General features: G+C 34.7%; 1 protein-coding gene across 1 annotated transcript in view; it reads left to right on the plus strand.

Annotated features, from left to right (window-relative positions):
* The window catches only part of LOC128867214 (uncharacterized), a 160,537-nt gene that overhangs the window by 46,628 nt on the left and 92,538 nt on the right, over positions 1-21,371 (plus strand). The window contains exon 4 of the mRNA XM_054108314.1: positions 20,254-20,360. Coding sequence (XP_053964289.1) covers positions 20,254-20,360 — 107 coding nt within the window. The remainder of the gene's footprint in view (positions 1-20,253; positions 20,361-21,371) is intronic.

Consider the following 21,371-nt stretch of genomic DNA (forward strand, 5'->3'; position numbering starts at 1 on the left):
TTTTGTAGGGAAATAAGTCTAAATCTTTGTGCATTATTGTTTGCAAAGACTGTCGGCTGACACCAAGTTGAGCAGATAAGCTTCTTGTTGAAACACTTGGATTGCTTTGTATAGCTGCAGCTACAGCAGCGATCGTTTCCTCCGTCCGAACTGGTGGGTTTCGATGATAAGGCCTTCTTGCGACTGTTCCTTGCTCAGCAAAATTATTCACCAGTCTCATTATGGTCCATCTGCTCGGGGGATCGCCGCCAAACATCCGCCTGTACTCTCTCTGTACCAAAACTACGGACTCCAGTGCGTGATAGCGGCGGACTATCCAAATTCTTGTTTGCGTGTCCCAGTTATCCATTTTAATAAATTTTAAAGATCAATCTGCAAATTAAAACAAAAATGGAACAGATAACTTAAAAAGAAAAAAAGTTATTCAATTTTTTTTTGGTAGCGGCTTTCATCAGCCACCCTGTATTTGGAAATCTTTGTCAAATATTGATCCGGGCAAGTTAATTTCTTTTTATAACTGTGTGCAACATAAGGTTAAAAATCAGAGCGGGCAATGGGTCTCCTTGTTTAACACCAGACAGGACCTGGAAGGGTTCAGATATTTCGCCTTGTACTAGCACCTTACTAGTAGCATTCTTCAATATGAAGTGGTTCAATCAGTTTCAATGGAACGCCAAGTTTTTGGAAACAGTGTTTGATTTGCTTTCTTTTCTTTATTTTATACCCCAGAAAAATTTATTTACATTTTATTTTACACACACTTTTGTTTTCATTTTTATTTTATAATATATTGTAACAAAATTTATTCAAATTTTATTCTTTATTAATTTTTATATTTTTATTTCGTATCATAAAAAAATTTATTTTGTGTTAATTTAATATCTTTATTTTATACCGTAAACATTTATGTTTTATTTAATATTAATTTTTGGTTTCATTTTATACCGTAAAAAATTTTATTTACATTTTACTTGGTATTCATTTCTGTTTTTATTTTTATTGTACATCGTAAAAAAGCTATTTAAATTATCTTTTGTTTAATTTATTTTATATATTTATATATTTGTATATTTCCTATACAAATTTATCAAATTTTATTTTCATTTAATATCCCAAACATTTTTATTTAAAATTTATTTTCTCTTAATTTTTTATTTTTGTTTCATATCGTTGTTTAATTTTATAAAAAGATTTATTTTCCTATTCTATTCCTATTTTTCACTCTAACTTAATTTTTTTATTTACGTAAATTTTTATTTTATTTATTTTTTTATTTAAATTTAATTTTTTCATTATATTTATTTAAAATTTAATTCTAATATTTTTTAAATTTAATTGTGTGTTTATACATATAAAGTAAAGATTTTCTTTTCATTTTATATTCCAAAATTTTTATTATGTGCTGCAGTTGCAGTGTAGTTTTTAATTAGTATTTTTATTATTGATTTATTTTTCTAAAATTCTTTTTACATTATTTTAGTTGTATAGTGCTTGTTTTATATTGCAACACTTTAAGTCTTAATGTAGTTTTATTTTATTTACTTAAAATTTTATTTATTGTACATTTTTTTATTTCAATTATTTAATTTTTTTTTATTTATTTAAAATTTTATTCTTTATTTTATTTGTTGATTTAAAACATTATTCAGGTTTTTTGCCATAGTACAGCTATAGTTTGCGCAGAGCACTAATTTATGTTGCACAACCTTCCTAATAGAAATGGATGAAATGGGCTAACATTATTGATTAAAGACCTTTCAAAGTTTTTTTTTCAATAATACACATACAGCCTAGGTTTGCTCAATTAGAGTATATCGCAAACACTTTACTAAGAAAGAAAAACTAATAACAACTTACAATATATTATTGTGCAAATATATAAGTACAACTAAGTACACTCAAATAAATGCACTAATCATAGGTCAAAAAATTGCACACCATATTCACTTTGGACTTAAAACTCTCACGAGATTTGAGACTACATCTAAACTTGGTTAGTCTACTTCAAAATGTAAACGATACATTATACATGAAATTGGTCTAGCATTACTCTGACTTATATAATATTTTGTTTTGCAAACCGGGTATTAATAATTAGAATATTTTAAAAATTTTAAATATTAATGCTGAACGATTTTTCAGTTTTGTCTAATATTTGAAGTTTTTTTAATATTTACATTATTTTGTATTTTTTTATTTTTATCTATTACCTTAACATTTTTATATTGTCTTTATTTTGTGAATATTTTATTTTGATTTAATAATAAAATTATTTATTATTATATTATATATTCTAAATTTTTAGTGTTTAGTTGTCAATTTTGTTTTAATTTTTTTCATGTTGCAAATACAAAATTTTTTGTTGATGTGTTAAATTTTTTTTCACTATTTTTTAAAGTGGGCAATCATTTTTTATGATGTAAAATCCAATCATCCAGTAATCCAATCATTTTAAGCATTGTCGTCAATTCTTTTCAAAATTACTTATTTGTAAGCTCGAATATCATAATAAGAAAAAACTGAAAAAATGTTGAAACAAATTTTATAACTTTGATTGCGGTATGGAGTTTTTTGGAGAAATTTTTACAAAATTACATTTTTTTTTTGAACATTTTTGAGGAAGGAATTTTGTTTCGTCACAAAAATTTTCAATTTGTCTTTTGTTTTTTAATTTTCATTTTACTTCATATCGAACATTTCTTTATTTTTATTTCACATCCCAAAGTTTTTAATCTGATTTTGGGATGGAATGATGTATGATTTTTATATTAGAATTTTTTTATTTCTATTTTATATTGAGGAATTTCTAATTTTTATTTTAATTGTACATATTTTTAGTAACGCTTTGTGAATTGCAGCCTTTAGTTTTATTTTATTTTGCGAAATCTCTCATTTTTGTATTGCAGTCTTTTAATTGTATTTTTGCTTTATATTGTAAATTTTTTAGGACTAAGAATCGCCATGTTTAGTGATGCTTTAAAATCGAAAATCAGTTAAGAAATGAAAATTGCATTTACCTAGTCGTCTGAGTTGGTATCGAGTGCCTTTATTGCTATTATTTTAATGATATTAAAGAACTTTTGATTCCTCACCCATGCTCACATTTCGTTATTATCTAATGTCACTCAATAAAAAAATTTCATTAAGACAATTTTTATTATAAGCTCGATTTTTAGAGATAAAGTGTAGATCATCGACAAGTTTCTCTTTGGACATGCTTTTAATGAATTTCACTTCATCAGAAAGAGTAAGCCATCCGATTATTTATAGAATAAAACCTCATTAAAGTGGTTGCTCCAGCCTCTGAACTAAATTTTCTTCATTATCCGCAAAACAATCACCTTTAACACCTAGCACTTAATAAATGCATACACAACCGCGAGCCAAGAGGTCGTCAAATACATTTTTGAAATAGATGGAGCTTCACTGTAGTGATGATTTGAAACCAGTTACAAAGCTTTTACATTAGCGTAGCTAAAGTCTGCGCAAATTTTAAGACGTGTTTAAGCCAAAAGTTCCATATGAAACTAGCGGAAATTAAAGTTTTAAAACATTATTCAGGTTTTTTGCCATAGTACAGCTATAGTTTGCGCAGAGCACTAATTTATGTTGCACAACCTTCCTAATAGAAATGGATGAAATGGGCTAACATTATTGATTAAAGACCTTTCAAAGTTTTTTTTTCAATAATACACATACAGCCTAGGTTTGCTCAAACTTGGTTGTATTTGCATGTATGTGTGCATGTTTGCGCTTCTTCATATTCTCTTTGCTATCTATGCCGGCAAATGTTCGCAAATATCCTGCAAATAGCAACTTTTCACTTCACACTTATCGTCTTTCATCTTCTTCACGAGCGAAGATCTTTAGTCAAAGCCTCCATCGGTGGGCGTCACATTACATTGTGCACACACACATCCTCAAAAAGATAGATAGCACATTTGCGCTTTGCGTGTGAACAAAAGTAGAGATGAAAATGTGCAAAGAAGTTTTCATAAATATTTATGACTCTATTAAGGTGCAAAAGACGCAGCAATAAAAAGGGCAGGTGCCATAAAAGCAAAAATAAAAATAAAAAAATAATAAACAATTGACTTAACACAACACCAGGGTATGTTGCCGGGCCAATACCAGTTGCGCAATAGCGCTGCCTGGCGCGCCCGAGTTTGAAGTAAATAAAAAAGACGCTATATGGCGAAAAAAGCAACCAATTCCGCGCGCACAAAACACAGCGACACAAAACGACTAACACGTTGATAACCACCGTCCGTTGCTTTCCATGTTGCACGTGCGCTCCGCTCCGACTAGAGCTGCTCGAACTGTGCGGACTGCTTCATCATTGTTTGCCGGCCCTCTGACACGCAAACTTGTGAATCGTTTGCTTGACGGCTTGTTACATAGTGAAAGCTCTTTGGTGGATTGGTTGTCTGAGTTGCTAGTCGCTAGCTTTTCTGTCTGTTTCACTAACCAACTACTTGACTGGCTTTGTTGAACTCAAATTCGCTTTTTTTCTCTGCTCATGCATTGGCTACAATTGATGGTTTTAAATAATATATTTTGCAATAGCGGTACAGGGGCGTCATAATGTCTCGATATTAAGTATTATACATGACTAAAATATATGGTACGAACGCCTGGAGGTGGCTGGTGATGAATACAAATTGAACGTGAATTCATAATTTTTCTCTTTTTGAGTTAGATGTGTAAATTCGGCGAGCCCAGTGCAAAAATATTAGCATATACATTCATAAGATCCGTCTGGAGGACTCATGTCGATCGAAGAGCTTGAGTTGCTCAGGCTGACAAAGTCACAATGCTCAATTCTGGTAAATATTTTGGCCGCGCATGGCCTGGTGAAACTTAACATAGCTCTGAGTCTCTATTTTCCAGCAGTTCTTAGGAGAATGCAGTGAAAATTCTCAGAACGTAGTCTTCATATGCCGCGCTTTCGTGAGACTAAAATTTAGGCACCTTGTACTTTGCTGCACAACTACACCTGCAGAGATGCAGTTTTGGCTATTCGCCACCTGCTAAATTTTATCAAGAGTGTTTAGAGTTTCTCAGTTTCGTAATTAGGTATCGCCCTAACGCATCACTCTTCTCCTTCTTCCTTTCAAAGATATCACAACGGATGAATTAGCACATCCAACTATCTAACCTAACCTAAAATTAGATGTGTTCAGCAGTAATCTTGAGTTTTCTGAGCCAAAAGGGCGAGAATTTTTCGCATTGATCGATGCAATTGAGAAGTATCCAGCAGAAAGCCAAGTTTTGGCTACATTAGAACTGATGTGGCTGTTTTTATAGTAAAATTTCAAATATTTGCATCCGTTTCCGGTATTATTTGGATCATCCCTCGATCGAAGGCTTTTTATTTTGTAAGGTGGCATAATTTTTAATTATGAAGTGATTATGCCCATATTAATTCAAGATAAAGGAATCTATCGATAGCCACACAGCTGCTAGTGACCATTTTTTAATGAAGAATCATGGAGAAAAGCTTGAAATCCATTTTATAAAAACCACGTAGTAGGAAAAATTTAGGTGGTATCAGGCGTATACCCAGCGAACGCCTTAGGTTTTGGAGAGACCGTCAAAAATTGGAATCAGAACCTTTGTGTGAAGGTTGAAGGCACTGGATACTAGCCGCGTGCTGAAAAGGATTGTAACACTACTAAGAGGGAGAAATGGATACAACCTATAACCCAAATGCAGAACCTGCTGGAAGATACCTTCTTAATATCAACGTCATATTGAGTGCTCTTGAAACACAGCCCGAAGTCCATCGTGTCCCCCTCTGAAAAGTAATATTAATATCAGATCTTGCGATGAAGATTTTATTTAGTTCAGATTTTATTCAGTTTAAGATTCAAAGAATTGACCAACGATGGCTTGTAAACAATTTGGTAAGCTTCTTCAGTAGTTTTCCTCAGTTTCAGTAGTTTGAAATTTGAAATTTTCAAATCCGTCGAAACCTCACGCCCAACCCTCCCCATGGCTAAGTATGACGAACCAGTAGCGGAGATAATACACCGATGCCTTAAACAGCAGCTATACAGATTGCTGCGTAACATCACGGTCGCGCTTGAGTTCGCAAACGCGCTTGGGAAAAATAAACTTTACATAAGCTGGCATGCAACTCAAACCCACTTACAAGTACGAAAGTAGTCGTGCGCTGGTAGGCTAAGTAACTTGAAATCTATCCGTGGCTGTAGTAACATTAAGTTGTAACATCATGAAGTCTCACACAAGCAAGCATCTTTGGGCACTTTTTTAGTGGGAATAACGTAAACCGGTGGATATTGACTTAAGATATTTTTCACAGGGCATCTCATCAGGGAACTGTCAAAAGAGCTCGCATCTCTACTAAATCGATCTTTTTTTGGGACTATTCCCGAACTATTTCTGGGAGAGTTTGAGACGTCTCATCGCATATTAAGTGAAGGATTTATTTTGACTGACTTTAGATCGCAGTTTTCTAAGAAAATCTTGCTGCTAAGGCTGATAGCAAGGCGGCTGTCAAGGACTTCTAAGGCTTCTATAGCTAAGTGCTAAGCGTATTAAACTGGCTAGAGAATATTTTTAAGAACGCATAAAATATTCTAGAGTGCAGTGCCCTATCTGCGCTATAATACTAAAAACCTTAAAATGAAAAAAAATAAATAAATAATTTGTGTTTGGTCGAGCTCCTCCTTCGTCTTGATGTTGCTCCATAAATCAGGGACCTACCGTTTTAAGCCGACTCCGAATGGCAGAACTTTTTTGTGAGGATCTTTTCATGGTAACAATACATTTCAAGGTTTGCCATTGGCTTCCGGGGGGCGACCGCTATTAGAAAAAACTTTTTCTTAATTTTTGTGTTTCAGGTACTGAGGTTCGAACCTATGCACTTCCGTTCGGCTAGGGCGGCCGTCGAAGCTTGTCTATATTAGGTGCTCTATAAGGAGTCTGCGACACCCTTACCTTACTACGCTCTTCTAAGAAGAGTCCGGGAGACCCAGTACATAAAGGGGGATTTTTTAATTAGGAGCTATAGGAAAGTTTTTCAGAAAACACACGTAAAATTCAGAAAAATGCATGCAATTTTTACTTAAATCGATAGTACAGTCCATATAATTTAATGTTTGAAGATTATTTCATGCAAATATTGACCGCGGCTGCGCTTCAAATGGTCCATCCGCTAAGTCCAATTTTGGCATACTCTTTCCAATGTTTCGGCAGATATCTCACATATAAATGCTTTAATGTTGTCTTCCAATGCGTTAATTGAAGAAGGCTTGTCTGAATAGAGATGAGGTTTAACATAGCCCCACAAAAAATAATCTAAAGGCGTTATATCGCACGATCTGGGTGGCCAATTGACAGGCCCCGAACGTGAAATAAAATGTTCACCGAACTCGCCTCTCAACAAGTCCATTATTACACGTGCTGTGTGGCATGTGGCACCGTCTTGCTGAAACCACATGCCATGCAAGTCAAGCTCTTGCATTTTGGGCAAAAAATTTTCGCAAAATTTTCCACGTTGTTGAGTAACAGAGGCCCAATTGCTTCGAACGGCGACGAATCGATAATTGATGGTCATCATTAACACTGGCCGAGACAGCTGCGATAGATAGTGACCCAAAACATGAAACGTGCGTCAGCTGTTTAAACCAACTATTTAAAAAGATAAGAGCTAAACAATCACCCGTTATTAGCCTTCTTGGGAATATGGATGATACATTTTATCGATAAAAAAAAATAACCACACCTCTATTTTTATGATCTTAATATCCTATTTAACTTAGCACTTCTTTGTGTAGAAATCTGAGAAGCTAAGGTTACTAAAGGGTGTTTTTTTTAGAGGTTAGGTTTTCAAGTTGGCACTACTTTTTTCGTAGATGGTCTTTTTGACAGCTGTCACTTGATTTATGCTCAGTTTGGTTTGCCATTTCATAATGAATAGACTTACACCTGAACAACGTTTACAAATCGTGCAAATTTATTACGAAAATAATGGTTCGGTTCGCGCGACGCATCGAAGAAACTTTTGTTCAGCGATGAAGCTCACTTTTGGTTGAATGGGTAAGTCAATAAGCAAAATTGTCGCATTTGGAGTGAACATAATCCACAAGCCATTGCTGAGACGCCGTTACATCCTCAAAAAGTCACTGTTTGGTGTGCTCTATGGGCAGAGGGAATCATTGGTCCATATTTCTTTAAAAATGAAGCCGGCCATAATGTTACAGTCAATGGAGAGCGCTGTAGAGCCATGATTAATGACTTTTTCGTGCCTGAATTGGACGATGTTGATGTGGACGACCTTTGGTTCCAACAAGACGGCGCTACATGCCATACAGCCAACGCAACAATCGATTTATTGAAGGAAACTTTTGGTGAGCGCATTATCTCGCGTCGTGGACTACGCAGATAAGCCCGAGACGATTGACGTCTTGCTGCAAAAAGTGGTCGAAAATTGGGCCTCTCGGCTGGAATTTATTCGAGCCAGCCGCGGCGGCCACTTGCCCGAAATCATTTTTAAAACATAATGGCAAACCCTTATCTTTATAATAAAGCTAAATTCTTGGCCATAACATTAAATTATATACGTTTTATTTCATCTTGAAAACCTAACCTCTAAAAAAAACACCCTTTATTAAGCTCCTAAAATTAATTTATAAAGCTCTGGGACTAATCTTATTGTCTAATTAAATCCAATATTTTCAATGTGCGAACCTAGGAGTCATATTCTTTATGACTGGCAAGCACCTATTTCCTTTTGGCCTCCTTCCATTTCCGTTTTAGGAGCTCTTTGTGGTCTATCCTGTCTAGATATTGGCTCCCCGTGGTTCATAAAGCTTCAGTACTGGCAGTGCTTACCATTTGCTTCACCATTTTTTACACTCTATGAAAAGTTCAGTCCAAGTAATCTAAGTTAATCAACCATGTAAACAAAACAATCAACTGGTTCACCAACCAGTCAAGTCAAACCCCTTTTTGTAAGTCAGCAGACTTTTAAAACTTCCCCGCCTCGGAATTATGGCCAAGATGCCACAGCATTGATATATTTATACTCTTAAACTTTTTTTAAACGATTAAAAACAAAGAGTAAACAAAGCAGAAGCTAAAGTGCAGCATTGAACGGCAGAGTGCAAAGGAAACCGCAGGGATATGGGCGGGTAACAGGAAAAATTGCACAAGAGATACTGCAAAAGTAGAGTAAACTATGTGAAAATAATGAAAACAAATGTGGAAGTTGCACCTGCTTATACGCACATAAACACTGTTATTGGTGTTGGTGTAAAGTGATGTGCATGACTGCAATAGAATGCATACAGATGTACCTTGTTGTCTTGCCCCTCACTTCATACGTTAGTTTACACAAAACAAGAGGTGTGGAAGTAATAAAGTGCAGCGTGAAAAGCTGGATAATTACTAATATGACTAATAATGCTTCCCTTTTCTCGGTGCGAGCATATCTACGCACACATACATATAGATGCATTAGGGTGGCTCATCAAAAAGTAATTACGATTTTGCACTGGAATTGTGAAACTCATTATAGTAAATTTAAAGACTTTCACTAAATGCTTCAGAAAAATATGAAGATTTGCGTGAGCTGATCTCATTTGGAAATATCCCAATCAATCGAATTTTTTATAAATAACAGCTTTTTTTCTTCATCCTGCCTACCAAAAAACGTCTAAAATCTAAAAAATTACAATATTTTTTTCGACTGATAAAATTTTAAACGTTTTTAGGCATAATTTTAAACTCTTTTATGCGTACACATGGAGCACACCTTTTTAAATCTTAACTCTTCTATCATCTGAGGTGATTTGTTGTAAAAACTATTTTTCAAACCTAATTTTATTCTTAGAAAAAGGTGAAATTTCCAATTGGTCCAGCTCCAGCGAAATATTTTGGAACAATTTTTGAAATATAATGCACTTATAATTTCAATAAAGAAACACTACTATTTTTTTTTTTTTGTAAGGAGAGCGATGCACCCTAATGTGCATCTATGTATGTATGTGGCGATAGAAGTGGCTTATTGACATGAAGAAAGGAAATCATGAAAAAAAGTGTTTTTATATAAAAAAAGTAGGTGTACATAAGTATTAAATGCGAGCCTCCATATATACAGGGTGTTTTTCAAAATTTAGTTTTTTTTTCAATAAACGGCGGAACCCAGCAAAATTTTTCCTAATTTTTAAATGTTTAAAATTGTCTTAAAAATATATGTAATATAAATAAAAATTATCTTAAAATGATAAAATAAATTTTTTTTAATTTTAAAATTTTTGTAATATATAATTTGTTTTTAATATTTTTTTATAATTTTTTTTTTTTTAATTTTTTATTTAATTCACGGACGAACGTGCCAGACAAGGACCTGTGAGGTCGTTTCCCTGCGAAAGAAGAGGTTCGGGATCCGCTTGACAACCTGAGCTCTACTCCTGGAACGATGGGCCTCGCGTCAACTCAGCGAGCGCTGGGCAAGAACACTAATTTGTAAGGTCGCAAAATTCTTCTGGCCACTTGTGGATCGGAGGCGTTTGAGAGATATTCTGAGGATGACAAAACGTCAGCTCTCAAACTTCGTGCGTGTCCTCACGGTGCGCTATCCGCGAGGTATGCATGCCGTGAGACTTGGAATTACTTCGAGTCCGTTTTGCGTCTGCTATATGGAGGATGAGATGGAATCATCTAACACCTTCTCTTTAGCTGCCCTCCTGCTCTCGTCGGACTACGGAATTAAGCTTCTTGGTTTTCAATCCTTTCCTACGCCTGCTGATATATATATTTATATATATATATATAATTGGCGCGTACACCCTTTTTGTGTGTTTGGCCGAGCTCCTCCTCGTATTTGTGGTGTGCGTCCTGATGTTGTTCCACAAATGGAGGGACCTACAGGCTTAAGCCGACTCCGGGAGATATTTTTATGAGCAGTTTTTTCATGGCAGAAGTACACTCGGAGGTTTGCCATTGCCTGCCGAGGGGCGACCGCTATTAGAAAAAAATTTTCTTAACTTTGGTGTTTCACAGAGACTCGAACCTACGTTCTCTCTGTGAATTCCGAATTGTAGTCACGCACCGATCCATTTGGCTACGGCAGCCGCCTGATATGACAGGCCTTGATAAATTTGATGAACTTCATCAGCAACATAAATCAGCTAACATTAACACAAATTAGTCAACGTTCGTAATCCACAAATACTCAACCCCCTCCTCGTTCCCCCTACCCTCTCCTCTCTCCTCTCGTCGTCTTGGGGGTTTCCCTTACAATGGTATCACAAGAATGAACTAAAATTCTTCGTCCAAGTGGACCCATTTTCCTGGGCAACCATTATAACCTAACTGATTAAATGAACGCAAAGTAATTTTGAACGTTATCTACTAGATAAGTTTATTGGCTTTCGGATGAATCTATTTTCCTTTTATCAAGGAAGAAGTGTTGGAAAACTTAAAGAAAATGGACAACAGGAAATTCGTGGCTTCAAAATTTTTTGAGTATTTGGGTCATACAGAACACAGTTCAGTTGAAGAGGCATCCAATGCTAAGTATCGGATATTTCTACACTTTGAAATAATACGGGGGATTTGATCCAAGTGGTATGTCCTATTGCCATTGGTACAATCATGCACCCAGAGCGCCTATATAGTCTGCTGGCACGTAGTTCAACCTAAAACTAGGCACCCATGAGAATGGCGAGGGGTCCATTATACAACCGCAAACAAAGAAAGAAGACAGAGTTTGTCAATTCATAATGCGTCTTCGCGGAATACCAATATTTTGGAACCGTCTGACGGAAATTCTCAATACTTCGATAGTAGTTTTTTACAATTTCCGGGTATAATTTTCTGTGCTCACAGAGAGTTTCTCAGCAGCTGAGAAATAAAATATTGTTGAGTGGCCGATATGAGAACAAATAGGTTACATTTAAAATTCGCGATTTCAATGGTACACCCATTATGCACATCAACAATTCACACACTTATTATTGCTAAGTATGATATTATTCACCTGCGCATACTTATGTGTGTATGTATGTGTACAAAAGAGGTCCTGTGGCGCGCTCTATTCATGATAATAAGCATTATGTCTTACATACAAACACACACACGCACAGTTTTGTCTACAAATGTATTTGCCAACTTGCAGGCATTACACATCTTTATTACCTGCTGGCAACTATACTAAATAATGTTCGTAGTTCCCGTCAACTGCAACCATCATCTCCTGTTTGGTTGCCTTTATTAGCGGTTGCATGTGTAAATACCTAACACACACTCATGCACACTTATACATACATATGGGTGTATCATAGTTATTTACTACACTGGTAATTTACTGCTAACTAGTGCCAATTCAACACAGAGATTTCATTATTATTTACCAAGAAAATATAGCAGAATGCCAAAATGTGAGGCCATAATGCTGGATAAAGAAAGAAAGAAATGCTTCGTGGGAATGAATTAAAGTGAATTTTCTGAAAGCAAATATACAATAATTAATGTAACCGTTAGAAGGTTCACTTAAAATAACGTATTTTATATTGCGATAGCAGCCACGTCCGAATTTTCAGAAGCTCTGCATTTGCAAATCCACGGAAATTAATATTTAATTCGACGTAGATGCGTGTGTGTAAATCTTACTCTCTGCCTCGTAGAAGCGCTTACAGACGTAGCGCGAGCACAAACTAGTCAATGCAGTGAACGATGAATGACGACTTTGTATTCAGCAGGGCAGCAATGCGTAGTAGTCTAAGTTTTAGCTGAAGAGCGAGGTGCATGAACTCTGTGACCATGTTGCTGAACCTAGCGTATGGTCAGAGGGCGAAAATGGTAGTAGGGGGTATATGAGAACCAGCTTTCTTTTTCGACATTCCAAGCTTCTTTAACAAATTCGAAGGCGAGGTTAGGATAGGTACTAAGAACAACTTTTGGACAATTGATGCCTTATGTCCCACAAGAATTGGAAAAAATGTTGGCATAAAAGTATTTTGCTGTTGTAGATAGAGTCTAGTATATTTCTTGCTCTATAATCAGTGATAGCCTAAGTCATGGTAAAAGACCCTAATGGGTCTCACAAGACTCACCAGTCCTAGCCAGCTGTCCCACAATCCTCCAATTAGCTGTACAAATGAAAGACAAGTGAAAGCAAAGAATTCTTAGAAACATTTTAGTTTGATCTGATCAGTGCTCAACGTCTCGCTGAAGGCTATTTTGGAGCTACCCAGAAGACACTTGAGCAAAGCAGCGTTTTGGTGAGCTGCTTGATCCTAATATAAGCAATATAGGCTTTGAGGGACACTTCTATTGATGGCATTGTTTTCCACTCATTAGTCATCTTCAACACTTCAGGTCAAAAAGCGTTGCGTAGAGCTGCAGATGATTAGAGCAAGCAGATGAGGATCCAAGTTGAAAGAGATTTGACTTCAAATGGTATTTCAAATTAGCTGTTTTACCAGTTTTGAACTTCGCCCTTAACTGATCCATCAATCCTGATTCACGGCAGGCTGAAACTCTTTTTCTGCCAAATAAAAAGAAATCTCTCATTTATCTCTCTCTACCTTCTCAGCTATTCTCTGAGCTCTTCAATGATATCTCGTATGGAAGGAGAACTGAAAGGAAAAGTAGACGGAGCAGAACCATGAGAAAGAGAAGGAAAGAAAGAGGAAAAAATAGAAAAGATATGTAAAAGTAAAAGGAAAAGTAAAATAAACGGAGAAAGAGAGGTAGAGAGAAAACGAAAATGAGGATTAAAGAAAAAAAGAGAAAGAAAAAGTGAACGAAAAGTATAAATAAAACGAACCAAACTAGAAAGGGAATAAGATAAAGAAAAGGGAAAATAAATATGAAAGAGAAAGTAAATGAGAATTACAGAAAAGGAGAAGGAAAAGTAGAATGAAAACGAAACAGAAAAAAATAAAGGAAAGTGGAAAGTAAAAGATATAAGAAAAAACTGGAAGAGGTAAAGACAAAATGTATGGGAATAGGAAAAGAAACAGGTAAGGGAAAGGAAAGGCGAAAGGGAAAGTGAAAGGGGAAGCGAAGAGGGAAGGGGAAGGGAAAAGGAAAGAAAAAGGAAAATGTAAAGGCAAAGAGAAAGAGAAGGAGAAAGAGAAAGAAAAAAGGAAAGAAAAAGAGAAGAGAAGCGTAAGAAAAAGGAAAAGGAAAAAGTAAAAGAAAAAGAAAAAGAAAAAGAAAAAGAAAAAGAAAAAGAAAAAGAAAAAGAAAAAGAAAAAGAAAAAGAAAAAGAAAAAGAAAAAGAAAAAAGAAAAAGAAAAAGAAAAAGAAAAAGAAAAAGAAAAAGAAAAAGAAAAAGAAAAAGAAAAAGAAAAAGAAAAAGAAAAAGAAAAAGAAAAAGAAAAAGAAAAAAGAAAAAGAAAAAGAAAAAGAAAAAGAAAAAGAAAAAGAAAAAGAAAAAGAAAAAGAAAAAGAAAAAGAAAAAGAAAAAGAAAAAGAAAAAGAAAGAAGAAAAAGAAAAGGAAAAGGAAAACGAAAACAAAAAGGATGGAAAGGGAAAAGAATGAAAACGAAAAGAATTAAATAAAGTAAACAAAAGGAAGAATAAACGAAAATGAAACGAAAAGGAAAATAAAACCGAAAAGCGAAAACGTAAATGGAAACTCCAATCAAAATCAGAAATAATACAATGAGGGAAAAAATGGGGACGAAGCGAAGGGAAAGAGAAAGAAAAAAGAAAAGTTAAGGAAAAGGAATGGAAAAAGAAAGAGAAAAGGAAAAGTAAAAGGAAAAATATGGGAAGGGAAGGGAATGAAAACGAAAAAAAATAAATAAAGTAAAAAACAAGTCAACGAAAAGGAAACGAAAAAGCAAAATAAATGCAAAAACAAAACTGAAAACGAAAAATCAAATCAAAATGGAAAATAAAACAATTAAGAAAAAAATGGAGACGAAGCGAAGTAAATTCAGGCCTTTTCTTAAAACAAAGTAAGTCCAAGTCTCGAGGAGCTCGTTTCCAACTAATATTTCAGGCCCAACTTTTTCCAAATTGTGAATATGTCTGACTTTATTTTCATTTACCTTAATTTTTCTCAGCACTCCGCTAATCTCTCCTGTTTTTGCCTAAAGGCTTGGGCGACTTTTCGCATCCTTTTAAGATCTTCGCGACTCATTAGTAATACATGCTTGAAGGAAAGTACTCATGTCTGTGAACCTCCTTCTTCTCATATCTTCATTTATCCCTTTCGGCCTTTTTTGCCCTACATTTTTGTAACTTTTTTTACTTCCTCTGGATTATTTCGCGTTTTATAGCTCTCTGTTACACTACGCACCATATTCTGCCACACTCAAAATTCGGGTGCGGTTATTGATACCGATCGGGGAATCAGCTTTCCAAGCAGTGTTTACAAGTAGCTTTTTTATGACAGAAATGGGTCAGAATGAAGGTGAAAATGTTCTGCACTAAAGTGTAAGCAAATAGCATTTTTTATGTCACAATAATTAAAGGACACCAATGAAGTTGTAAAATTTTAATATTTTGTCGGTGCTGTAGTTGGACAAGTTCTGCGCTCAGCGCTATGTTTCAGCGCTATGCTTCCTTAATAAAACTGCTCATCTACACATCAGGTGCGTAATTATCTCTTGTTCATTTCCATCCCAGCAGCTTCGGAAGTAATTATTGTAAGCTATACCGAGCTTTCTGGAGTGGGTACCAATATTGGTGTATTAGAAAAGTAAAAATGTCGATGAGGTATTAGCTTCGTTAATGGACTAAGTGCTCTGTAAAGGCTATGTGCTGCGCCTAAGGCTTTAGCAATTCTGACTTCGCAAATAGACTGCACGATTTCTTAAGAGTATGCAAATGTGCGAGCATTCATCAAATATGAGTATCGTCATTATGCCGGCTGACGCCATAGTTACGCCATGATGAAAGAATTTGGAGGTAAATTCTGTTCTTTATGAATACAGCTTTCGCTTATGTAAGCTAGAAACTACTTCTGGCTAGCTATTAGTGCCCTCATTCAAGGGTGACCTTGCTTAGATGCCATGGTATCCTGGAACTAAGTCTACCAAGAGCTAATTTTAGATGCTAGTACACGTATGCATACGTTTTTTTGTTCAAATATTATAACTACCACGATAGCCTGCTGCATGCTACTTCTGGTATGTGTAACTCCCTGAAATGACACGGATTATATAAACGGAATATTTCTCTTTCTTTCCTCCTTTGGACTCTCTCTTACCTATACTTGTATCTGATCGCAGTCATTTCTTAATCATAACTCTTGTCATAGTATCTTGTACATCTTGTGAGGCGCACTTTTACTGTGTGCATTGTTAGTACTTAAGTGAAGTGTTATAATAGCTATAAAATATATTACAACTTACGTTTTATTGACAAAGCACTTTGATGGACCGGAAGGGACAGAAAGCAATTGAATTGCAAACAAACAACAGTCAAGTGCTAACCGCAACTGGAAATGGAGTAAAGCTGAGTAGAAGTTGAATAAGCGAATAAAATTATAAAAAATGGAATGCCAACAAGTACCCAGCAATACCTTCTTATGACATAAATATGCAATATAGTGTGGAGATTTTTCAGTTTAGTGCCTGTGCGTCCTTTATTTTTGCTACTAGGCACCCTTTACTTTTGCTACTTCACAATAACATACTAATAACTATAGCTCGGGGGCTTGGGGACTTATATACAAGTTTTGACAATTTATTTGATTATTTTTTAATTAAACTATTTTTTTTGTAAAAATGGCGTTTTTTCTCTTATAGAAACTGTACATCGATGTTTTAAAAGTTTAGAAAAATTAAAAAAAAAAATTTTTATTAAAATTCAAAAAAAAATCTACAAAATTTCATTAAAATTAAAAAAAAAACAAAAAAACGTTTGAATATTTTCAAGTAAACAGGGTTTTTACCTACTGGAAATAAAATAATCAGATGACTTTTGTCATATAAAAATATATCTAGCATTCGTTAAATTCAAAAAATTCACACTAGACTGAAAAAATTCAATTCAACACAGTTCGAAATCGGAGCAAAATTGTTTATATGGTTTTTTGGCTATAACTCCTCGACTAATTGATATTTTTTCAATCTGTAAAAGCCAAATAATTGCTAGAGACCTGTGCAACAATTACAATTTTTGAAAAAATTGATTTCGAAAATTTTTGTGGTACTTACGAAACAATATAGTGAAAATCGGCATTTGACTGCAAACTTCGAAGTAGTGGTGGCAAACTATCGATGGCACTATCGATAGTATCGATGGGGTACCACTATCGTTACTATCGATGGTCCTTAACTATCGAAAAAATACTATCGAAGTTTTTACTTTATCCAGCTGTGAAAATTTACCATCACTATTCTTTGTTTGGCGCGTTAGTTATTTTCACTTTTACTTGTAATATTATTTTTGCTTAAAAGAAATTTTCAAAATGGACAAGTTTATAACAATAAACGGAAAAGGTATTAATCTATTTGGTGAAAATATATCTATTAAGCCGTGTGAAGATTGATTTTATTACTTTTAATAGGAGCAAAAGAAAATGCAGTCGAATGCGTGTGTTCTTCGGAAAGCGAAGAAGAACATGGTGTCAAAAAAGCACGTATTAAAATATCTTCAGTGAGTGAATTCTTAATTCTTATATAACACATTTAACTATTTTATATTTGCAAAGGTATGGAAATATTTTAATAAGTCGGATGACAAAAAACTGGCAAAATGTGTTAAATGTGCTCGTGAGTACAAGACTAGTGGCAACACTACAAATTTAAGAGACCACTTAAAAAGGATGCATCCAAATATTGAAAAAGACGAAAATGAGTTTTCAACAACTTCGTCAAGCTGTCGCACAAGTTCTCGGTCAGTGAGTTCTTTTTTTAAAAGGGCTATAGAATATGATAGCTCTTCTCAAAGAAAAGCTGACATTGACGTTGCACTAGCAAGTTTGATTGGTGAAGGAATGCAACCATTTAATCTAGTTGAGGATACTAGTTTCCGCAACTTCGTCAAAGTCTTGGATCCCAGATATGTGTTGCCGTCCAAAAATACATTGAAAAATGTTTTTGTGAAGAATATGTATGACGAAAAAAAAATCAAACTTGAAGAACATTTGAATGCAGTTGAGCATGTGGCAATCACTACGGATCTTTGGACGTCTGCCGCAAATGAAGCATTTATAACATTGACATGTCATTTTATCGAAGAATCGTTTGTGTTGAAGAATGCTGTACTGCAAACAAAAAAATTAAATGACGTTTTGAACCACAATGCACAAAACATTGCAAATACAGTTTCTGATGTGCTAAAAAAGTGGAACATTTTTAATAAGGTTATCTGCATCATTACTGACAACGCAAAATCTATGTTAAACGCATGTGATATATTGAAAATTGCACACTTACCTTGCGTTGCACATACTTTAAATCTCGCTGTGCACGACGCTTTGATGCTGAAGGCGGAGGATGGATATTTGAAGCCTATTATAACAAAATGTAAAAATATTGTACACTTTTTCAAATGCAGTTCTATTGCGACTGAAAAATTGAAAGAAGCGCAAAATACACCAACACCATTGAAATTGATTCAGGATATGCCCACAAGATGGAACAGCACATATAATATGCTAGAGAGATTGTTAACTTTACACGATGCTGCCGCTATTGTTCTTTTAGCTATAGGTAAAGCTCCTCCACCTCTTTCTGCTGATGAAAAAAATTGTGTACGCGAAATAGAAAATCTGCTTCGTCCTTTCGATGAAGCTACAAAAACTTGCTGTGGGAACAATGTCACCTTGTCTTTGATAATACCCATTGTGTATGGCCTGTATCAAAGGATGTATGAAATTAAATGCCAAATAGAAACAATTGAAGCCATAACTCTATGCGAAAACTTAATTGAAGGACTGAGAAAGCGAATGTTTCAATATGAAACACGAACTGCTCCACGATTGGGGTCACTTCTCGACCCTCGGTTCAAGCGTGAAGGATTTATTTCTAGCAGCAACGCAGAACAAGCAATCATTTGCTTAGATAATGAAGTTATGAGTCTTCTCGAAAATGAACCGCCATCTTCAACTAATAATGCACCACCAAAAAGTGTTTCTCTTTTCGCATTTATAGAGAAGAAAAATGCGGAGAAAATAAAGTCGAAGAAAGCGGATGCCATCATTCTCAGGCGTCAATATTTAGAAAGAGAAAATACGGCAGAAGATTCAAATCCTTTAGATTTTTGGAAGGTAAACTAAAATTATGAATTAAAAAAAAAATAATATGTATAATGAATTTTTTTTATTTGTAGGTAATTGAAAATGATTTTTTTCCTTTAAAGAAGTTGGCTTCAAAATATTTATGTATACCGGCCACATCAACTGAATCGGAAAGAGTTTTCAGTAAGGCCGGTTTAGTTATAACTGAAAAAAGAAGCCGCATAAAAGAAAAAAATGCAGATATGTTAATTTTTTTAAATAAAAATACTTGGATTAATTAAATTTTTGTAAATGTTTTTTTCTGTACTCTACATTTAATTTTTATTGAACGCAATCGATACTATTGAAAGTCTAACACTATCGGCACTATCGATGGTGAGAAAAAATACTATAGTTCACTATCGATAGTGACTAAAATACTATCGCCCACTATCGATGGGGCCGACTATCGATAGTTTGCCACCACTACTTCGAAGGCCGATTAAAAAAAAAATCGAACTAACATAAAAAAACGGCGCGATACGGGTCTTCTAATTTCGCCTCTATTTTCACCCGCCACTCTCAGAATGGACCTAATTTTTGCTAACCTGAATTTGTTCCACAGTGTTATTTTAGAATTCAAGAAGCTAAAAAATTGAGTACTCGTATTAAAAATTTTTTTTTTTTTTTGAAAATTAGAAGCAAATTTTTACTTTTTGTTTTTTATTAAATTCAAGGAGCTACAAAACTGCATACTCGAATTTTTTTCTACGTTTTGCTTTTTTTTTTAAATTTTTCATGAAATTTTGAATTTTTTTTTTCTGAAATTGTGAAAAAGAATTAAAATTTATTTTTATTTCCAAAATGTTTTAATTTTTAATTTGCAAAAACTTTGATACTTAGATCTATATGCTTTTTGTAAAAGAAATAACTATATTTTTATTAAAAATGTATCAAATTTAAATAAGAAGCAAGCAAATTGTAAAAATCTCATCAGCAAAATCGTGCACTATAATTATTAAACGCCCTCCACATATATTTATGTATTTGCACATCACTCATTTCAATCTTCTTCTCGTTCCATTTCTCTTTACAGACATATTTCACATTTGATTCGCGTGCTGAGCAACAAACGGAAGTTTATTTACGTTATGGCCAACATCCGGAATTGTATCCCAATCGACGCGGCGAAGTGGTGCAAGGGTAAGTGGGTAAACGCGCAAATACACATACACCTACACACGCACAAATGCATTAGACGCATTAAAAAATATATATTATTACATAAAATACAGACCCAAAAGGCAAAAAAAAAAACAATAAACACACAAATACCTGCAATTTTGCTCAGTTCAAATGCTCGTACCAGCAGTGCCTTGGCGCTAAATGTTACGTATACGCCAGCGGCGCGTTGCCTTCACCGCCACCGACATACAAATGTAGTTAGTGAGAGGTAATGTTTCATTGTTGTGCCATGGTGCCACAAATGTACGCTGGCTGCTGGTAGTTTTCAATCTGCGTTAGATGCCTTAGACGCCTGCCTGCCTGCCTGCGCCGGGCTGCGTGCTGTGACCTTTTCCAGCATCCCTCAATACATTTTGCCTCGATTGTCCTACGCTCGTTTTCACTCTGCCGCAGAGACAAGGCAATAATTTAATTTTATTATTATTATGCGTAACTTAAGTGCTTTCCGCTGCCGTAATCATATTTTGATAAGCGCGACGATGCGCAGCCAAGCACGATGGTAACGGTAGTAACGATGTTAAAGAGGTTTCTGTTGGTAAAGAAAAAAGTTGACCGAAAAAAACAGAAATGTAAGCAGAAAATTGAAGCGAGTTACATAGGTAGGTGCAATAAAAAAGTGGAGTAATGTTTGCGCTGAGGAATGTTATTACTTTCAATGATTGTTCTTCTTCTGAAGTGCCCTTCGCCCTGTAATCAATTTATTAGCGACCTAATTGAATATTGAACTGCGTACCACTTTTTAGATTGCACAGGCTGGTTTAAAAGTAATAAGAAAATAAATAAATAAATAATAAACGTGCAAGACTACGTTTAAATTCTAAATCTTAGTTATAGTACCAGGTATATACCTATGGAATGAAACTTTTTTTCAATTTCAAATGTTTATTAACAAAAAATGGTTATAAATTTAATCTTCAAAATAAAAGCCATCGCTAGCGACACATTTTTCCCATCTTCAGGCAATTTGTA

Source organism: Anastrepha ludens, chromosome 6 (assembly GCF_028408465.1).
Source record: "Anastrepha ludens isolate Willacy chromosome 6, idAnaLude1.1, whole genome shotgun sequence".
NCBI lineage: Eukaryota > Metazoa > Arthropoda > Insecta > Diptera > Tephritidae > Anastrepha > Anastrepha ludens.